The sequence below is a fragment of the Pantherophis guttatus genome, chromosome 14 (assembly GCF_059756535.1).
Source record: "Pantherophis guttatus breed Tessera chromosome 14, ASM5975653v1, whole genome shotgun sequence".
NCBI lineage: Eukaryota > Metazoa > Chordata > Lepidosauria > Squamata > Colubridae > Pantherophis > Pantherophis guttatus.
Window position 1 is genome coordinate 21,947,961 of NC_142076.1, and position 16,714 is coordinate 21,964,674.

General features: G+C 52.6%; 1 protein-coding gene across 2 annotated transcripts in view; it reads left to right on the plus strand.

Annotated features, from left to right (window-relative positions):
• The window catches only part of LLGL1 (LLGL scribble cell polarity complex component 1), a 33,761-nt gene that overhangs the window by 10,226 nt on the left and 6,821 nt on the right, over positions 1–16,714 (plus strand). Inside the window, exons 3-17 of one of the 2 annotated variants that reach the window (XM_034441515.3) lie at positions 7,672–7,753; positions 8,360–8,475; positions 9,289–9,447; positions 9,927–10,089; positions 10,493–10,628; positions 11,206–11,260; positions 11,831–11,985; positions 12,218–12,435; positions 12,678–12,745; positions 13,598–13,751; positions 14,102–14,206; positions 14,732–15,024; positions 15,155–15,308; positions 15,753–15,906; positions 16,123–16,406. In XM_034441515.3, the coding sequence (XP_034297406.3) occupies positions 7,672–7,753; positions 8,360–8,475; positions 9,289–9,447; positions 9,927–10,089; positions 10,493–10,628; positions 11,206–11,260; positions 11,831–11,985; positions 12,218–12,435; positions 12,678–12,745; positions 13,598–13,751; positions 14,102–14,206; positions 14,732–15,024; positions 15,155–15,308; positions 15,753–15,906; positions 16,123–16,406 (2,296 nt within the window). Of the gene's footprint in view, positions 1–7,671; positions 7,754–8,359; positions 8,491–9,288; positions 9,448–9,926; positions 10,090–10,492; positions 10,629–11,205; positions 11,261–11,830; positions 11,986–12,217; positions 12,436–12,677; positions 12,746–13,597; positions 13,752–14,101; positions 14,207–14,731; positions 15,025–15,154; positions 15,309–15,752; positions 15,907–16,122; positions 16,407–16,714 lie in introns of both variants that reach the window. The other variant, XM_034441514.3, reaches the window with a different exon arrangement.

Genomic DNA, 16,714 nt, shown 5'->3' on the forward strand with positions numbered 1-16,714 from the left:
TCAGTTGTCGAGCGTATGAATTTGGGTCAGGTGACCATGAATGGATGCGGCAATGGTCGTCAGTGTGGAAAACGGTCACAAGTCACTTTTTCAGTGATGTTTTAATTTTGAACGGTCCCTAATCGGACTGTTGTAAGTCAAGGACTTTCCTGTATTGGGTCCTTTTTGTGAATAAGTACAGCAGAATTTTGCCACGATTTCAGGATGTTCTCGTGCTGCTCTTCCTAGCAGTCCTGCCCTCCGGCTTTTTCCCCATGGTGCAAGGTGTTTCGAGAAGGAATACCTGTCCGTCTTTCCAGCCGTTGAGGGAGGATTCAAGAGATTTAAATGGCGAAGACTCAGCTGTTCCCGAGGGCTTCCCTTTTCGTGGGCTCCTGTGTCCCAGAGAGGAAGGAGTTGGGAAGTTTTCCCTGGGTTCTTGCCTGGACCCACAATCCACCGTTCTTGCCTTGAGGCTGGCAGTCTTTGTGCGTGTGTGTGTGTGTGTTGTGGAAGGGGCATTTGGAAAACCACTCCGAATCTCCACGGCTTCAATGGCCTCTTTTTCAAGCTGCAGCCTTGGCGTGCTTGCCCGGCGATGCCTCGTCTCCATGGAGTTGGCAGCCCCTGAGTACAATACACGGGAGACGCCGTTCCCTCCCCCTTTCCTGGGGACAGAGGTGGGTTTCAGCAGGTTCTGACCAGTTCTGGAGAACTGGTAGTGGAAATGTTGAGTAGTTAGGAGAACCGGTAGTAAAAATGCTGACTGGCCCCGCCCCCATCTATTCTCTGCCTCCCAAGTCCCAGCTGATCGGGAGGAAATGGAGATTTTGCAGTAACCTTCCCCCGCCACGCCCACCAAGCCATGCCCACAGAACCGGTAGTAAAAAATTTTGAAACCCACCACTGCCTCGGGGGTGTGTGGGGTGGGGAGGCTGCATCTGTAGGCTCAGAGCAGTGGGCAGCCTGTGGGAACCCTGCCCCCTTCCAAATGTTTATTATAAAGTCCTTTCTCCCCTAGCTGAAATAGCAAAGTCTTAGATTCAATGTTAAAAAACCCTCAACTTCAAAGATAGCAGCTGGAGAGGGAGAAGTTTTAAATAAATGGCATAAAGAGGCCGGTGGGGATTTCTCTGGAGTCGTGCTTGGGTGACCCCTGTTTCTTGGATAAGCCAGCATGGGCTGGCTCCGTAGATGGGGATCTCTGCTTACAAGGACTTGTCAGGCTGGACTACGATAAGACCAGGGCAGAAATGTTTAAGGGGGGCACCGGAATCACATCAACAACTGGAATTTGTTGGTGGCCAGAGGAATTTTAAATCCTAATGCATGGATATATTTTAGGATTGCATCTTGTTCTGCCTCCCCAAGGATTAGGGTCCCCCCCTCCTCCCCAGTTGCTGTTTGTGTTTTTTGTGCATCCACACACCCCTTGTTAACCCTTGGGAATTTTTCAATAGTTTAAATGTTTAAGGCAACTTCTGAAGCAAAAGGCGGGCTTTGCTTTGGGGGCTCAGAGGCTCTTGGAGGCGTGAATGCCCCTTTGATCTGCAAAAGGAGCCTGCAAGGAGAGTTTGCCATTTGTCTGCTCGATTTTTAAAACCTCCTTCTGCCTTGTAGTTGGTGTTTGCGTGTAAAAGCACCAGCATCTTTGTAGATCAGCTGAGGTTGTTTGTTTTTTTTTTCCCCCTGTTGTGTTTGGAGATTGAAGTTGGCTTTGGGGGCATCTAAATTGGGGGAGTTTTCCCCAGTCCTTCTGCCATCGACCCCTTCCTTGCTGCCCCAGCCTTTCCTTCCAGCATCTGTAGTGCATTGGGAGCCTGGCTTGGCAGCCAGACAGGACATGTGCAGCTTGGCAAGACAATGGAGGAAGTGGCTGAAGAACAGAGGATCCAGTCCTTTGGGGGCGGGGGGGGGGCGGGGGGGGAGTCTCAGCAGGGTTGGTCGGAAAGAGCTGAGGCAGCTTTAAAAAACTCTTTTGGTCCAGCGGGGTCTCTGCTTGGGATCTTTCTCCTGGGGCCCTTTGCCAAAGGGAACCGGTGTGTGTGTGTGTGTGTCTGTGTCTGTGTCTGTGTCTGTGTGTCTGTGTGTGGGGGGAAATACTGGTGTCACATTCACCCCTCCAGAAAATGAAGTGCCAAACCATGCCAATATTGGCTCCTGGCATCCTTGGCAAAGACAAATGCACCCGGTTCGGTGGTAGAGCAGTAAACTGAATTGCCAGTGAGATCTCTTGCAAGGGCAGTCAGGGCTTTTGGGGACAGGTGGGGGGCAGGGGAGGCAGAAGGAATCTTGGGTTGTGCGACCTCTGGAGTAGGTGAAAATCCTCACTTGGGTTGTGCGACCTCTCGCCCTCTGGGGCTTCCCTTGGGGCAGGAGGGGAGGAGGCAGTGGGCTCTCCGTACTGACCAGCCCAGCCCCCCCTCCCTTCATCGTTTCCTCTCCTCCTCCTGCAAGAGCAGAACGGGGCAGGGTTGATGCCAGTGCTCCAAACGCAGCCCCCTCCTCTCTTTCTCCTCCTCGGGGCGATTGGAGAAGAGGGGGCTTGGATCCGCAGGGGACTGAGCTGCTTCTCCACATTTGAATGGCTGAATGAATTTTGGGGTCACTTCCCAAGAAACTGGGGCAGAAAATCACGTGGCTCTTTTGCTTCGGTCGCTTCCCCTTCCAACGGCGGCCTTCGCATTGTTTCATTTGCCTGCCGGTTTCTGCTGCCCTCCTCAGAAGGCGGGTGCAGAAGGGGGAATGTGGATGATTTGGTTCTGCTTCTCTCGTCTTCTCTGAAGGGTCCCTCCATCATTTTTTGGGGGGTGGGTGGGACAGAAATACCCCATTATGGGAACAGGCAGAGTTTGCATTGAGGTCTTGCAACAGCTGCTCTAAAAGGCTGATGGATCAATTCTTGAAGGCTTCGGAAGTTTCTCAAACTAATTATTTCAAGGTGTGGGGGGGAGAAAACCTGAGGGCTCCCATGAGGACCCAGACTTGTTTCTGGCTGTACTGGGGGAACTTCTTCTCCCCAAGTGGGAAAACCTAATTCCCACCCAATCAATACGGTGCTGGGGGGAATAGTGGGGTCTCTTTCTGCAACGCCCTGTCTTTGCCCATCAAGACACCCTGGGCAGTTCGGGGGGGGGCGTCTCTTAAAAGTTGTGGGAGGCCCGGGGGTGCCGTTGCCTTCTGCTGCTTCTCGGGGTCAGCCAGGGGTCCGGTTCTCCTTCCTGGCTTGGCTGGCCGCTGCTGGACTGGGGTGTGGACTGTTTTCTCCGTTGATGCGAAGATCTTTCTCTCCCAGAGGAAGCTGTAAAGCTGGCTTGGTGCATCAGATCTCTGGCAGACCTCACGTCTACCCTGGTGGTGGTTTTCAGGGGGCTGCTGGGCCCCAGCCCTCCCGTCCCGTCTTTGCGTTCTCCACCCAAGGGAGCTCCAAGTGACGCATGCACAAAAGGACGGGAGTCAAGCGGGCATCACCTTGAAGGTTTATTATGGGACTCGATTGGTGTGTTTGGGTCAGGGATCTCCCCTCCAGTCCTCTTTTCTCCTCGTCCCTGCCCCCCCAAACGTGCCAGCCCTTAAATGGCAGAAGGCTCTTTGGAGGAGAATATTTGCAGCTTGAAAGGGTCCTTGGTGCCCTCTGAGCTTGCTGGTTTTCCTGCAAACATTTCATTGCCAAACTAGGTAATGTCATCAGTGCCGCTAAGGAGTGGGGTTTGCTCTCAGTTTATATTATAGTGGCTTGCCCTGGCAGTGGGGGTGAGGGTGGTCTTAGAAGTTCTTTGGAAGGTTCTTTGCCTGGGGTGCCTTAAACCCCTCTTGAATCTCCTTTGCAGGTTTTAAGGACTTGCAGCCAGCTGGGCTTCCAGCAGCCCCAAACAGCCTCCGTGCCCGGTTTTTTCCTCCTCGGTTTGTCCAGATGGTGTTTATTCTGAGAGGCTGTCTGGAGCTTTCCTGCTCCTCTGAGAATAGTTCTCCACAAAGGCGCTTGGGGAAGGGGGGAAGGGGTAGAGTTGGTTGGCTTTCGAGCCGGAGCTGGCTGTGACCAGCCTTTGCAGCCATGCTGGGGCCGGGGGTCCTGCTTGGCAAGGGCAGGGCATTGGGGGGCTTTCTGGTGGAGGAGGGTGAGCCCAAAGCCCCTGAAGGCAGGACAAGAAACAATGGGTGGAAACTAACCAAGGAGAGAAGCAACCTGGGATTAAGGACAAACTTCCTAACGGTGAGGACAACTAACCAGTGGAACAGCTTGCCACCAGAAGTTGTAGGTGCTCCACCATTGGGGGTTTTTAAGAAGAGATTGGGCAGCATTTGTCTGAAATGGTACGGGGTTTCCTGCTTGAAGAAAGGGTTGGACTAGAACAGTGATGACTAACCTTTTTGCCATCGCGTGCCAAAAGTGGGGGGAGTGCGGGGGGGGGGTCACATGCGTGTGTACCCACACCCTTAATTCTATGTGCTCTGCCCGCCTGTTCATGCGTGCACAACCCCCCTGTACTCCCCCTGCTTTTGGCACACAGTGGCACTGTGTGCCCGGTAGGCCCATTTTTCACTCTCCCCAGGCTCCAGAGCCTTTCTAGGAGCCTGGGGAGGGTGAAAACAGCCTTCCCCACACCCCCAGAGGCCCTCCAGAGGCCGGAAACAGCATGTTTCTGGACTTCCAGTGGGCCCAGAAGGCCCAAAAATCAGCTGGCCGGAGCTGAGCTCGCGTGCCCACCAATATGGCTCTGTGTGCACCTGTGGCACGCGTGCCATAGGTTCGCCATCACGGGACTAGAAGGTCCCTTGCAAAGCTGCATGATGAATTGATTGAGCGAGATGAAGTGTAATTGTAGATGAACTCTGTGGGAGGTGCCGAATCCGTACTGAATCATCTTCCCAGCAGTGGAGAAGGCATCTCCTCTAAAACAGGCGAAGAATTCAACGTCCTTTGACTGTTGGGGGAAGCGCTCTTCTGCAAAATTGCTCTGGCCTCTCCCTCTGGCGGGCACAAACTGAGGTCTGTGAAGGCTGCCCTTTTGTGCTCCCCACAAGTCTCACCAGGAAAGGGTTGTGGTGCAAGAATGAGTTTGGATGAGCTTTTGAGCAGAAGACGGACCGGGGAAGGGCTTTTTTTCTCAGGTCTTCTTCCCCCAGCAGCTCCTGCGTGAGGAAGTGGGCTTCTGTTGAAACGTGTGGGGCAGACTTTAGAAAGGAAGGAAGTCAGCACTCCTGGTCTCTCTCTCTCTCTCTCTCTCTCTCTCTCTCTCTCTCTCTCTCTCTCTCTCTGCCTCTGTCTCTCTCTGGCTTTCTCTGAACTCATTGAGCTTAAACGAGGGAAACGTGATGATGACATTGGGGAGGGCTCATCCAGGAAGGAGAGGGGTGGTGTGAGGATGGGGCCATTCAGAGGTCCCCAACCCTCAGGCTGTGGCCCCTTTGGAACCGAGCCACAAAGGGGGCAGATGAGCATGTTCCTGCAGCTCCAGTTGCACAAGCGGTGGGCGTGTGTGCCCACTGCTTGTGCAAATGGAGCTGTGCACATGCGCCCACCTGCCACTCCCGCGTAACCATGCCCTCTCCCTCCCTCCTCCCCCTTTGCCACCAGTCCACAAAGCCAGAAAGGTTGGGGATCTGCGTGGTTGAAAGAGGTGAATATCCAGGATCTTGGAAGCAGATGAACCCAGACGAAGTGCGTGGGAAGTCCCCTTCGGCTTCCCGTTTTCCCAGGGCAAATGCTCCATCCGACACCCCATTCTGAATTCCTTCTGGATCCCACAACCCAAGAGGGATCCTGCTGCCCCTCTCTGTGTGATCTCCCACTCTGAAGTTCACCTCAGCTGGCCACCGCTGGTTGTGATTTCACTGCATGTGTCTCATGTAGGTGTAGGGTTTGCCCTTTTTTAGAGGAAGGGTCTGCTGCCTCTGTGGAAGACACACTTCTGATGTCCCCCCTCCTTCCTAATTCCACCTGCAGAGAGAACCATTGGCCCAACCTTTGCAATTCAGCACGGAGCTTTGGTTCCCAGGAGGACTTGAGTCAACCGTTGACCTGCCCCTTGGAGAATATGATTGGTCCAAATTGCACTCCTCTAATCCCAAAATTGATCATTCCTCCCACCCCCGGGCTTTCCCTATAGTTGGATTGTGGCTTGGCACCACCAGAGCCAAAGCCAAGCATTGCCCCCCACCCCCCACCCCATTCTTTGAAAAGTAGGTCACACATCAGTGTGGTAAACAAAGCCCAGCGCGGTAATTTGTGCCTGGGAGAGGGGGGGGCAGAGGAGGCTGCAGAGGGGAGGGAGGTGGGAGTGGAGCCGATGTGTGCCGAAATCGGATTCCTCTTAAGCCTGCAGTAAGCCAAGAAGTCGACCTTAAGGAAAATCTGCCTTCTTGAGCCATGGGCTCCAGTTCTTAGATAAATAAAGCCAGCTGAGTCTGTTTGCTCCATCAGTTTCTTCCAATAGTTTTTGCTGGTTTATTTTATCTATCTATCTATCTATCTATCTATCTATCTATCTATCTATCTATCTATCTATCTATCTATCTATCTATCTATATTAAGCAAAAATGATTTTGGTTTTGCAAGGCAGAGAAGCGCTGGGCAAAAATCAAATGACCTCTTTTTTCTTTTTCTCCTCCTCCTCCTGGCAGCTTCATTCAAAGATGAAGCAATGGTGTCATTTCCTCCCTTCGTGTAAACAGGCACGTTTTGGAGAATCCCCAACCAGGCTAGAAAAGTTGCTGAGTCTCTTTTTTTTTATTAAAAAAAAACTTGTGGTGCTTGGAAGGCTTTCCAACCTGTAGAATTGCAGTCGAAACGCAGGCGTCTTGTGGGCGTGCACATCCTAGTTTGAACATCCTTGTGCAAAGCCAGGGGCGTCCAACCTTAGCAACTTTTAAGACTTGTGGACTTCCACTCCCAGAATTCCCCGTGCTAGCTGGGGAATGCTGGGAGTTGAAGTCCTCAAGTCTTAAAGTTGCCATGGTGGGAGACCCCTGTGCTAAGCCACAGACTGTGAGCCGAGAACAAATGGAAAGTATTAGGTTTGTATGAACCCTAGAACAAGGCTGCAACTAGCCACTTGCAGGAGATCCTTATTGTGTGAATGCAGCCTCTGGGTCTTTTGCTGACCTGGGCAAGCTTTTGGAAGGAAGAAGGAGCTTTGGGGGCCGAGACAGGAGTTGGGGATGGGTGTCCATTATTGGTGATCTTTTCTGGGCAGTGTTTGGACAAACGGAGTCAACGAAAGGCCCTTCCTGGGGGAATGTCCTGAACACGGCTGAAGGGTCAGCCAGGAAACTTTCAGGGATGGGTAGATGGAGTTGTAGGGCATGTAGTATGGGTCAACAGGTGGGTAAGGGGATGGCAGAGAGAAAAGAGTGTGGGCAGGAGCTTCCTTGTCACAAGAGGTGATGAACTTTTTGGAATCTTCAAAGAGAATCTGGCAACCTCCTGGAAGAGAAGATGATTCTGTTCTCGAGAAAGCCTCCACGCTCAAGAGAAGTCTACCTTGCATACCTTTCAGGGCCCTAAAAACAGCCTTTAGTGCTTGTGCGTTGCACATGTGGGCTCTCATCAAAGCCTGCTGCCATCCAGGCTGGAAATGGGATGTCCAGCTAGATGGTCTCTCACACCGGGAGAGATGGGGACGGCTCTGTTGAAGTTCTTCCTTTCCCCTTTTCTGGCGAGACTCTTCCTTGACTCTGGGCCTCCTTCAGCTACGGGGCTCCCGGGGTGGAGTTCACGGGGCTCCACAAAGAGACCGCAACCGTCACTCAGATGCACTTCCTACCTGGACAGGTAAAATAAATAAATAAATAAAAGCCTGGGTTTGGCTTGTTTGTGGTGCTGCTTAGAGTGACCCTATGAATCAGGGTTCAGAAAGTGGGTGTAATCATGTTGGCAGTTGTACGAATTATTTAATTTGTTAATTTATTCATTTATTCAATTTCCACAGCCGCCCAACTCAGCTAAGTGGCTTACAATTATAAGACCATTCAAAACAAAAACAAAACAATAAAACAATTAAAAAAATTCCGCCCAGGAAATAAATAAATTGTAATATAAGTGGTCCGAGGTTGGACGGAATAATGTGAAGGAGAGCCAGCTTGGCCTAGTGGTTAGAACCTAGTGGTGAGTTCTAATCCTGCCTTAGGATGACTTTGTGCCAGCCATTCTCTCTCGGCCCAACCCCACCTCACAGGGTGGTTGTTATGGGGAAAAAAAGAGGAGGAGGAATAGGCTGGATATGTTCGCCACCTTGAGTTATTTGTAAAAATAATAAAGGCAGGATAGAAAGAAAGAAATTAATGTTGAGGCAGCGGGAGGGGGATTTCTGGAGGCCAGGTTCGGAAGTGCCCTTGAGAATGCCTTAAAAGCCCACCCACCCACCCCGATTTCCTGCAGGGTCTCCTGCTTTCCCTTCTGGATGACAACACGCTGCACCTGTGGGACATTTACCAGAAAGACGGCTACTCCCACCTGGAAGAGACCCGGAACTTTGTCCTCCCCGGACGGCCAGGGTTCGACAACGCTAAGTACTCATGGCTTCTGCTCCCTCCTTTCCCCCTTCCTTCCTTCCTTCCTGCCTGGCTGGCTGGGGGTGCCAGGGATCCTGGGCAAAAGTGAGAGGGGGAGGGGGGTATTCAGTCTCCAACCACCTCCTGGCCATTTTCTTGTCCCTTCTTGGCTCTCTGCAGGCGAGGGAGGAAAGTCCAGCTGGGTGGATAAGGCATGGCTCCAAATGGGGAGGAGGGCTGCTGGGGAATCTACGGGGCAAAGCTGCTTTCTGCTCCAGATGTTTCAAGCAGGGGGGGGAGCGCAGTTGAGGGTTGGGCTACAGGAAGGAGGAAAGAAGATGCCAGCCTGATCTTCCACCACTTGGTGCCCGGGCATCGCTGGCACAATGGCACATCTTGGTGGGATGATGTTGAGGGAGGCAGCTTTTCCTTGCAAATCACCTTTGGGGTGCTGGTTCCCCATTCTTGCAACGAGGATCTACCACTAGTTTCACTGGTGTTCTGGGGTGTCTGTGCAAATATCCACTTGGGTGTGTATGTGCCACGATCTGGGACGACCGTTTTCAGAATGTGTTCTGGGTTCCGTTTTGAAGGGCCAAGTTGCCAGAAGAATCTCAGAGCCCTGATAGATCTTTCCATGCAGTCCATGCTGCAGGAAAGTGCCAAAGACATCAGTCCATAAATGATGCACCCTCGGCTGCAAAGCTGCCCAACTGCTCTGAAATAACTTTCCCAAAAGATTCTGAAAACCGCTGGCCAGACGATCCAGCTGCCGCAATGGTTTTGGTTACAAGAGGGTCCTCTTTCTTCTGACAGTTCTCCTCCCAGCATCACCCGGGTGACGGTGATCCTCCTGGGGTCCACCTGCAGCATCGCATACCTTGGCACTGAAGGGGGTGGCACCTACTTCCTGGGGCTTCCTGGTCTAACGCTGCTGGAGGACCACACCCTGTACCAAGATGAGGTCCTGCAGAGGTGAGCGGCTCTTAAGAAAAGCCAGGGCTTGAGGTCAGCAGGCAATGGGTCTACCTGGGTGGGGAGATGGGCAGCAGAAGAACATTATCAGTGTGTGAAGAACCGGACAACTGTTGAAGACATGAGATGCCTTCTGAGGGAAGCACCAAATGCTAGAAAAATAGGTCAGAGATCTTCAAGAAGGCTGCTGGTGATGTCAGGTCAAATCACCTAACTGATGTCCTTCAGAAATGGTGTGTCAATTGTAGAAAAACACAAATGCCTCTATGTGTCTTCATTGTTTTGGACACTGGAAGCATGAGGGATCTTAATGTTGTGAGGTCCTTTTCAGAGAGTATTCTTCTGTCCTCCTTCCTGATGCACACAATGAGGTCCCATCTGCAGAAGGGCACCTCGTGTCACTCAGGTTCCATAACTACCTTAATTCCTTGGAAAGGGAGATCACAGCTGGAGCATCCCTCTTTCTCTCACTCTCCTAGGGTGCCTGAAGACTACCGATGCGGGAAGGCCCTCGGGCCAGTTGAATCTCTGCAGGAACATCCTCAAGACTCAGCCAAAATCCTCATCGGATACAGCAGAGGCCTGATGGTCCTGTGGGACAGAAGCTCAAGAGAAGTTCATCATCTTTTCTTGGGCAACCAGGTAGGTTGCTTGGCTGGGTTGACGGAGTCTTCCTCATGCCATATCCCCAGCCTCCTCTTTTTTTGCAGGCAGCTTCCAAGGTTAGATGAGACGGAGCTAAGGAGTATCTCCTGCCAGCTGAGGCCCTGAGGAGCTGAAACCAGCCATTAGGGGAGATTAGCGGGCGGTTAAAGGGAACAGGGAAGAGACTTCATAGATTACCCACCCTGATTACCCAGGATTAAAAGATGATCCCGTCGGGTAACCAGGATTAAAAGTCTGCAGTGGCTCGAGGGACCCAGTAGGGCGCTCTCAAAATGCCTTGCAGCCATAGGACCTTGACTGGCAGGTCTCCTTTCAGCCTCTTTTTCTCCTCTGTGCCCAAGGCTGGATGGCTTAGCTTGGGTCTGCGGCTTTTTTGCAGCAACTGGAAAGCGTCAGCTGGGAGCGGAGCGGCCGGACGCTGGTCAGTTCTCACAGCGATGGGGGCTACGCCTTGTGGTCGATGGCAAGCGGTTCGCCCAAGACCCTGCAACCCACAACTTCCACCGTCCCTTATGGTGAGGCTAATCGGGAGAGGTGTGGTCCCTTGGGAGATGTGGGTTGGATCTGGAGGCCGTCTCCTGTCCCAAAGAAGAGAAACCAACCGGCAGGTCACCAAGCGGAGGGAGGATTTCACGCCTAGAGAAACCGAGGGGACGATATTTAACCGTTATGGAAGCCTGGACAGAGGTTTCCACTGCTCTCCAAAGCTCCTAATTTCTCCCCTGCTCAGTCCACTCAATGAATTTCTCCACTTGGAAGACTGTGTTGATCGTCCAAAGCGATCCTTGGCTCAGCATTGCTTCCGTTCCATGTAGAGATGGACCCTCTGAAACTTTATCCACTCCGCTCCCCACCGATTTCAGCCCAAACTCTTTCAAATAAGGCATCCACCCTCTTCCCTCTCCTGGCTGTCAGTTTTGTCCACCTTCCAATTCCCCGTTGCTGGTTGGGGAGTTCTGGGAGTCGAAGACGTTGCCAAGGTTGAGAAACAGCGAAATAAGGGTTTGCCATGAGGACGAGCGTCTTTTCACGGGGCGGGAAGTTTTTCTCTTTCCTCAGATGCTGATCAATCTCTCCCTTCTCCCCTTCTAGGTCCTTTCCCATGCAAAGCCATCACCAAAGTCCTGTGGCAGAACTGCGACTCGGGGTACGTTGCATTTGTCTGAGTTGGTTCCCCCTCAGCTTTTCTCCTCTCCCGTCTCCAATCTTCGCTTTCCTTTCTCATAGAATGGCATTTCGCCTACAGGCAGTCCTTGACTTACGAATGGTCCCTTAGCGACCGTTCGAAGTTACAATGGGCCTTCCTTGGGGCTACTTATGATCTGGATTCTGATCTGGATTCTGATAGTCATCCCCTCCTCACCTCTGCCCAGCAACATGGCAGTTTTACGGGGTGTGTGTGTATAACCAAAGAAGAGGCCTTCTGGTTTTCTGCAAAACTCTGCCGATGGCCAACCCTTGATTTGCTTAATGACCACGGTGTTCGCTTAACAACTTCTGAAAAAAATAGATCATAAAATCGGATTGATCATGTGACCAACCCATTTCATAACCGTCACAATTTAATGACCACGATGAGCAGGGTTTGCTATGGTCGTAAACTGAGGACCTGCCAGAATCCTACCGATGACTGCAGCCATCCTCGCAGGGTGGGTGCAGAACAAGGAACCGTTGCACCCCTGAATGACTCATCTCTGCTTCCTTGTCTTCTCCAAAGGGGCCACTTCATCATTTTCAGCGGGGGGATGCCCCGGGCCAGTTATGGGGACAGGCATTGTGTGACCATCCTGCAGGGCCAGACTTTGCTCACGCTAGACTTCACCTCGCGGGTGATTGACTTCTTCACGGTGGGCAGCACAGACGCAGAGGACGGTACGTAGAACGGCGGGCTGGGGAATTCTGGGAGTTGAAGTCCAGAGGTTCCTATCGTTCTTTGTCGAGAGCGTTTTGCAGGTTTCCCAAGTGAGACCACCTCGTCCTTCCCCCCGGCTCTTTTTCTCTCCTGGCTGTCCGTTTTGTCAAATTCCCCCCTTCCTCTGACCCAACCTGGTCTTTCTGCCCTGAAGCATCACTGAGAGGTGCTATTTTTATCTGGCGGTTCCAGAATTCGACAACCCAGCAGCCTTGGTGGTTCTGGTGGAAGAAGAGTTGGTGGTGATTGATCTGCAGACGCCGGGCTGGCCCACCATCCCCGCGCCCTACCTGGCCCCTCTCCACTCCTCGGCCATCACCTGTTCCTACCACATCTCCAACGTGCCCCTCAAGCTGTGGGAGAGAATCATCAGCGCCGGCGAGCAGCAGAGCCCTCGCCTTTCCTCGGTGGTGAGTTGGGAAAGTTCGCCTCCGGAGCCAAAAGGGTGGAAAGGAGCCTCTCTGCCAAACCCAGAGCTTGGGGGAGGAGGGGGCCTGTTTGGTTTTGGGGGGGGAGTCAGAAGCAGTTAACCTTCCCGCTCCATCTTTTGCATGGAGGACTTTCCATGTAGTCGTCTTAAGGTTTTGCAATGCGTGCACCCCATGGACGTAAACCAAAGCAAGCTCTGTGTGTGTGTTTGTGTCCTAAACAGCCTTGGCCCATTGATGGAGGGCGGCCCCTGGCTCAGGAACCCACCCAGAGGGGGCTGCTCTTGACCGGGTAAGTGGTCATCCCCGTGGTTGCCACCTGCCGAAGGTCCCTTGCGGTCTTGAGGTCTTGGCCAGATGGCCGGGATGCCAGCAAAGCCCTTGAGGGTTTGGGGGGACCATTGTTACGGGGTGAAGGCAAAACTTCAGGGGGCAGTTTTTGTGTCAGGGAAGGCCTGCGATGGAAGGAGGGCCCAAAGTCCTGAGGGAATCCTAGAGACGGGAGAGAAAGAGCTGCCTGGGCTCTTTCAGGTAGGCCTCCACTTACAGCAGTTCGTTTAGTGACCGTTTGAAGTTACAACGGCACTGAAAAAGAGACTTATGACCATTTTTCACACTTACGACCATTGCTCCATCCCCATGGTCACGGGATTTACACTCGGATGCTTGACAAGCGGTTTGTATTTATGACTGTCCCGGGTCACGTGATCCTCTTTTGCGACCTTCCGATGAGCAAAGTCAACAGGGAAGCCAGATTCGCTTAACGACCGTGACACTCGCTTAACAACTGCGGTGATTCACTCAACAAACATGGCGAGAAAAGTCGCCCAATGGGGCAAAACTCACTTAACAAATTTCTCACTTAGCAACATAAATTTTGGGCTCAATTCTGGTTGTAAATTGAGGACTACCTGAATAGTCCCACCGCATTTGGGAGTTGTCCGATGGAGAGTCTCTGAGTTGGCCAAGCCAGGAGAACGCCAAGTAGGAGACAATGGTGGTGGCTGACCGGGAGGAATGCTCCTTCCGAGTGGAGAAGTGGAGACGTTGCTGGCCACGAGCAAGGATTAAATTCCTCCTGCGAGTAATAAAAGGGCACGAAGATGCTCCAGCACCATTCCACTCCTGCCTCTCCTCTCCTCAGGCATGAAGATGGCACGGTGCGTTTCTGGGACGCTTCCGGAGTGTCCCTCAAGCCGCTGTTCAAGCTGGGCACGGCCAACATCTTCCAGATGGACTGTGAACACAACGACAGCTTGAATCAATCCTACGAGGAGGAATGGCCCCCCTTTCGGAAGGTGCTGGCAAACTCTGCGTTCGGTTGCTTCCCACTTGTGCGTGGGGAGGAGGGAAGCCCCCTGGATGTGAAGTCATTGGGTGTGGTGGATGGTTCAGCCCTGGGCAGGGATTTGGTTGAGTTCTCCGGATCTTGATGAAATCTACCACCAGTGGGATCCTGGGAGTTGTAGTTTGGCGGCATCTGGAGGCCCACCTTAGCTCAGAACATCTCAGTTGATCATGATGGCATCAGAAGGTCCATCTTTGGATTCTCTACACACAAGGAAGACCATGTCCGTTTTCTGTGTGCAGAATCTGACTTTGTTTTCTTCTTCTACCTCCTTGGGGACAACCCACTACCTTCATCCAGGTTGGCTGCTTTGACCCTTACAGCGACGACCCCCGGCTGGGTGTCCAGAAAATTGCCTTATGCAAATATACGGCTAAGATGGTGGTTGCTGGCACAGCAGGGCAGGTAACAGTTGTGGTGCATCTGTTGGGGTTTCCTCCAAAATCCAGCCTTTTCTCTCCAGAAACCTATAGCATCTTCTTCACCGTCTTGTGTGCCATTAGTGGCCTTCTCCAGTCAGTTGGAGAAGACTTTGAAATAATAGAAGATAGAAATCACTGAACTGAGGTGGTAGTTGAAGTTCGGGAAAAGATGGAGAAGTTACTTGATGGGAGCTTTGTAGGTATTTGTAGGTGCAGGTACTATGAGAAGGTCTGTGATGCCTCAGAAATTAGGGACAAGAAGAGAGAACAATGGAGTTGCTTGAAGTATCGGCGATCACAGAGGTCATAGCCATTGAATCAGAGGGCTGAAAGAGACCTTGGAGATCTTCCAGTCCAACCCCTTGCCCGAGGGAGGAATCCTAATCCTGGAAAGAGAACTTGAGTTGTGTCAACGTATGAATATAATTGTGTTCAGGTTTACCAATCTTGGTCTACTCCAGGATGAATCGTGTCTAAGACTTATCTGGGGTTCTTCTCTCTTTGGCAGGTGCTGGTGATGGAGTTTAACGACGAGAAGTCCGAACACATGGTCAACATCGCTGTGGTGGACCTACTCCAAGACCGTGAAGGCTTCACGTGGAAGGGGCACGACCGGCTGCCCCCCAAGAACGGTGCCCTCTCCTTTGCCCCCGGCTTCCAGCCCAGCATCCTCCTGCAGTGCCTGCCCCCCGCAGCTGTCACGGCTGTCACCCTGCACTCAGAATGGAAATTGGTGGCCTTTGGAACTAGTCATGGCTTTGGCCTCTATGACTATTACCGCCGGAACCCCGTGCTGGCCAGGTAGAGAGACCTCTGCCGGGGACACATCTTTGTGACTCCAGAAAAGGAGTTGACCCCCCATGGATTAGTGTTCGTAGTTGAAGGTCTGCTGATTGTGATGGTTGGTGATCCGATTGTTCCTTTTTGATAGGTGCACCCTGCACCCCAACGATTCTCTGGCAATGGAGGGCCCCCTCTCGCGGGTTAAGTCCCTGAAAAAGTCCCTGCGCCAGTCCTTCCGTAGGATCCGTAAGAGCCGCGTGTCGGGCAAGAAGAGAGTCACAGCCAGTAGCCCCTCAAGTAAGGTGAGCAGAGGGAGAAGGGTGGAGATGCTGGCTGGGGAATTCCGGGAGTTGAAGTCCACATATCCTGCTGAGCTTGAGAAACACTAGTCTGTAACTGTAGCTTAAAGAGATTTGTCTGAGTATCTGTTGTGGCCCAGCTTCTCTCCTCTACTATTCGGAGTTTCTCCATTTCACCTTCCTCATGAAGTTTTGGAGAAGGTGAAGTTAACTATTCCCCAACTTCTTCCCCCACTCCAAATTCCATGGAGGGAAGAGGGATGAAAAATCTCCTGTGTTCAACTGAAGGACAAGCCGTCCTTTGAAGGAAGAAGGGAATGGAGAAGACCTGTCCAGGGACGGAGAACTTGGTCTCCTGTCCTAGGGGTTGGCTGAGCACTTTTGAGGCTCTGCCGATAAGCTCCCTGGATCTGGGCCTTGCCTCACCTGCTTCTCCCACCCCACCAGGTACAGGAAGCAAACGCCCACCTCGCTGAGCAACCTGGTCCCCACGAGGTGGAGATGGCGCCTGTCCAGCGGCGGATCGAACCTCGCTCAGCAGACGATTCACTGTCCGGGGTTGTGCGTTGCCTCTACTTTGCGGATACCTTCCTCCGAGATGGTAAGGGAGAGGGACTCCGATGGAAGACGGTGACCCCAAAGGGAAACGTATCCTCCACCAAGTAGTTAGTGTACATGGAGGGAAACTTGGCCTAGTCACAGGGGTCTTGCTGGTTGTGAGTGATGGGAACTGTGGTGTATTGCTCCTAGAGGGGCTGGGAGAGGCTGGGGAGGGGGAACAGGCAGCCCCTCAGTTTCTCCTCTTGTCTCTCGGCAGCTGCACATCATGGACCCACCATGTGGGCCGGCACCAACTCGGGCTCGGTCTTTGCCTACGCCCTGGAGATCCCTTCCCAGGAGAAGTTTTCGGAGCGCTCGGTGGAGGCCGTCTTGGGCAAGGAGATCCAGCTCATGCACCGGGCCCCGGTGGTCTCGATTGCTGTCCTGGATGGCCGAGGGAACCCTCTGCCGGAACCCTACGAGGTCTCTCGGGACCTGGCCAAAGCCCCCGACATGCAGGGCAGCCACTCGGTGCTCATTGCTTCCGAAGAGCAGTTCAAGGTAATTCCGAGCAAGGCAGAGGAAGCCCTCTGGATGTTCTCGGTGGAGTCTCATCTCCTTGGGTGGCCCCGGCATCTCGGTAGCCATTCCGTGTTTTCTTACTGTTACGATAGAGCACAAAAGGGCCGCACGATCGGCTCATTCAGAGTCAGGACGGGAAGCGTTTCCCTCCCTCTGAACTGGCTTTCTGCCACAGGAAGTCCTTGACTTACAAACACAGTTGGGACCAGAATTTCCGTTGCTAAGCAAGGCAGTTGTTAAGCGAGTCACACCTGATTTTATGACTTTTTTCACCATGGATGTTAAGC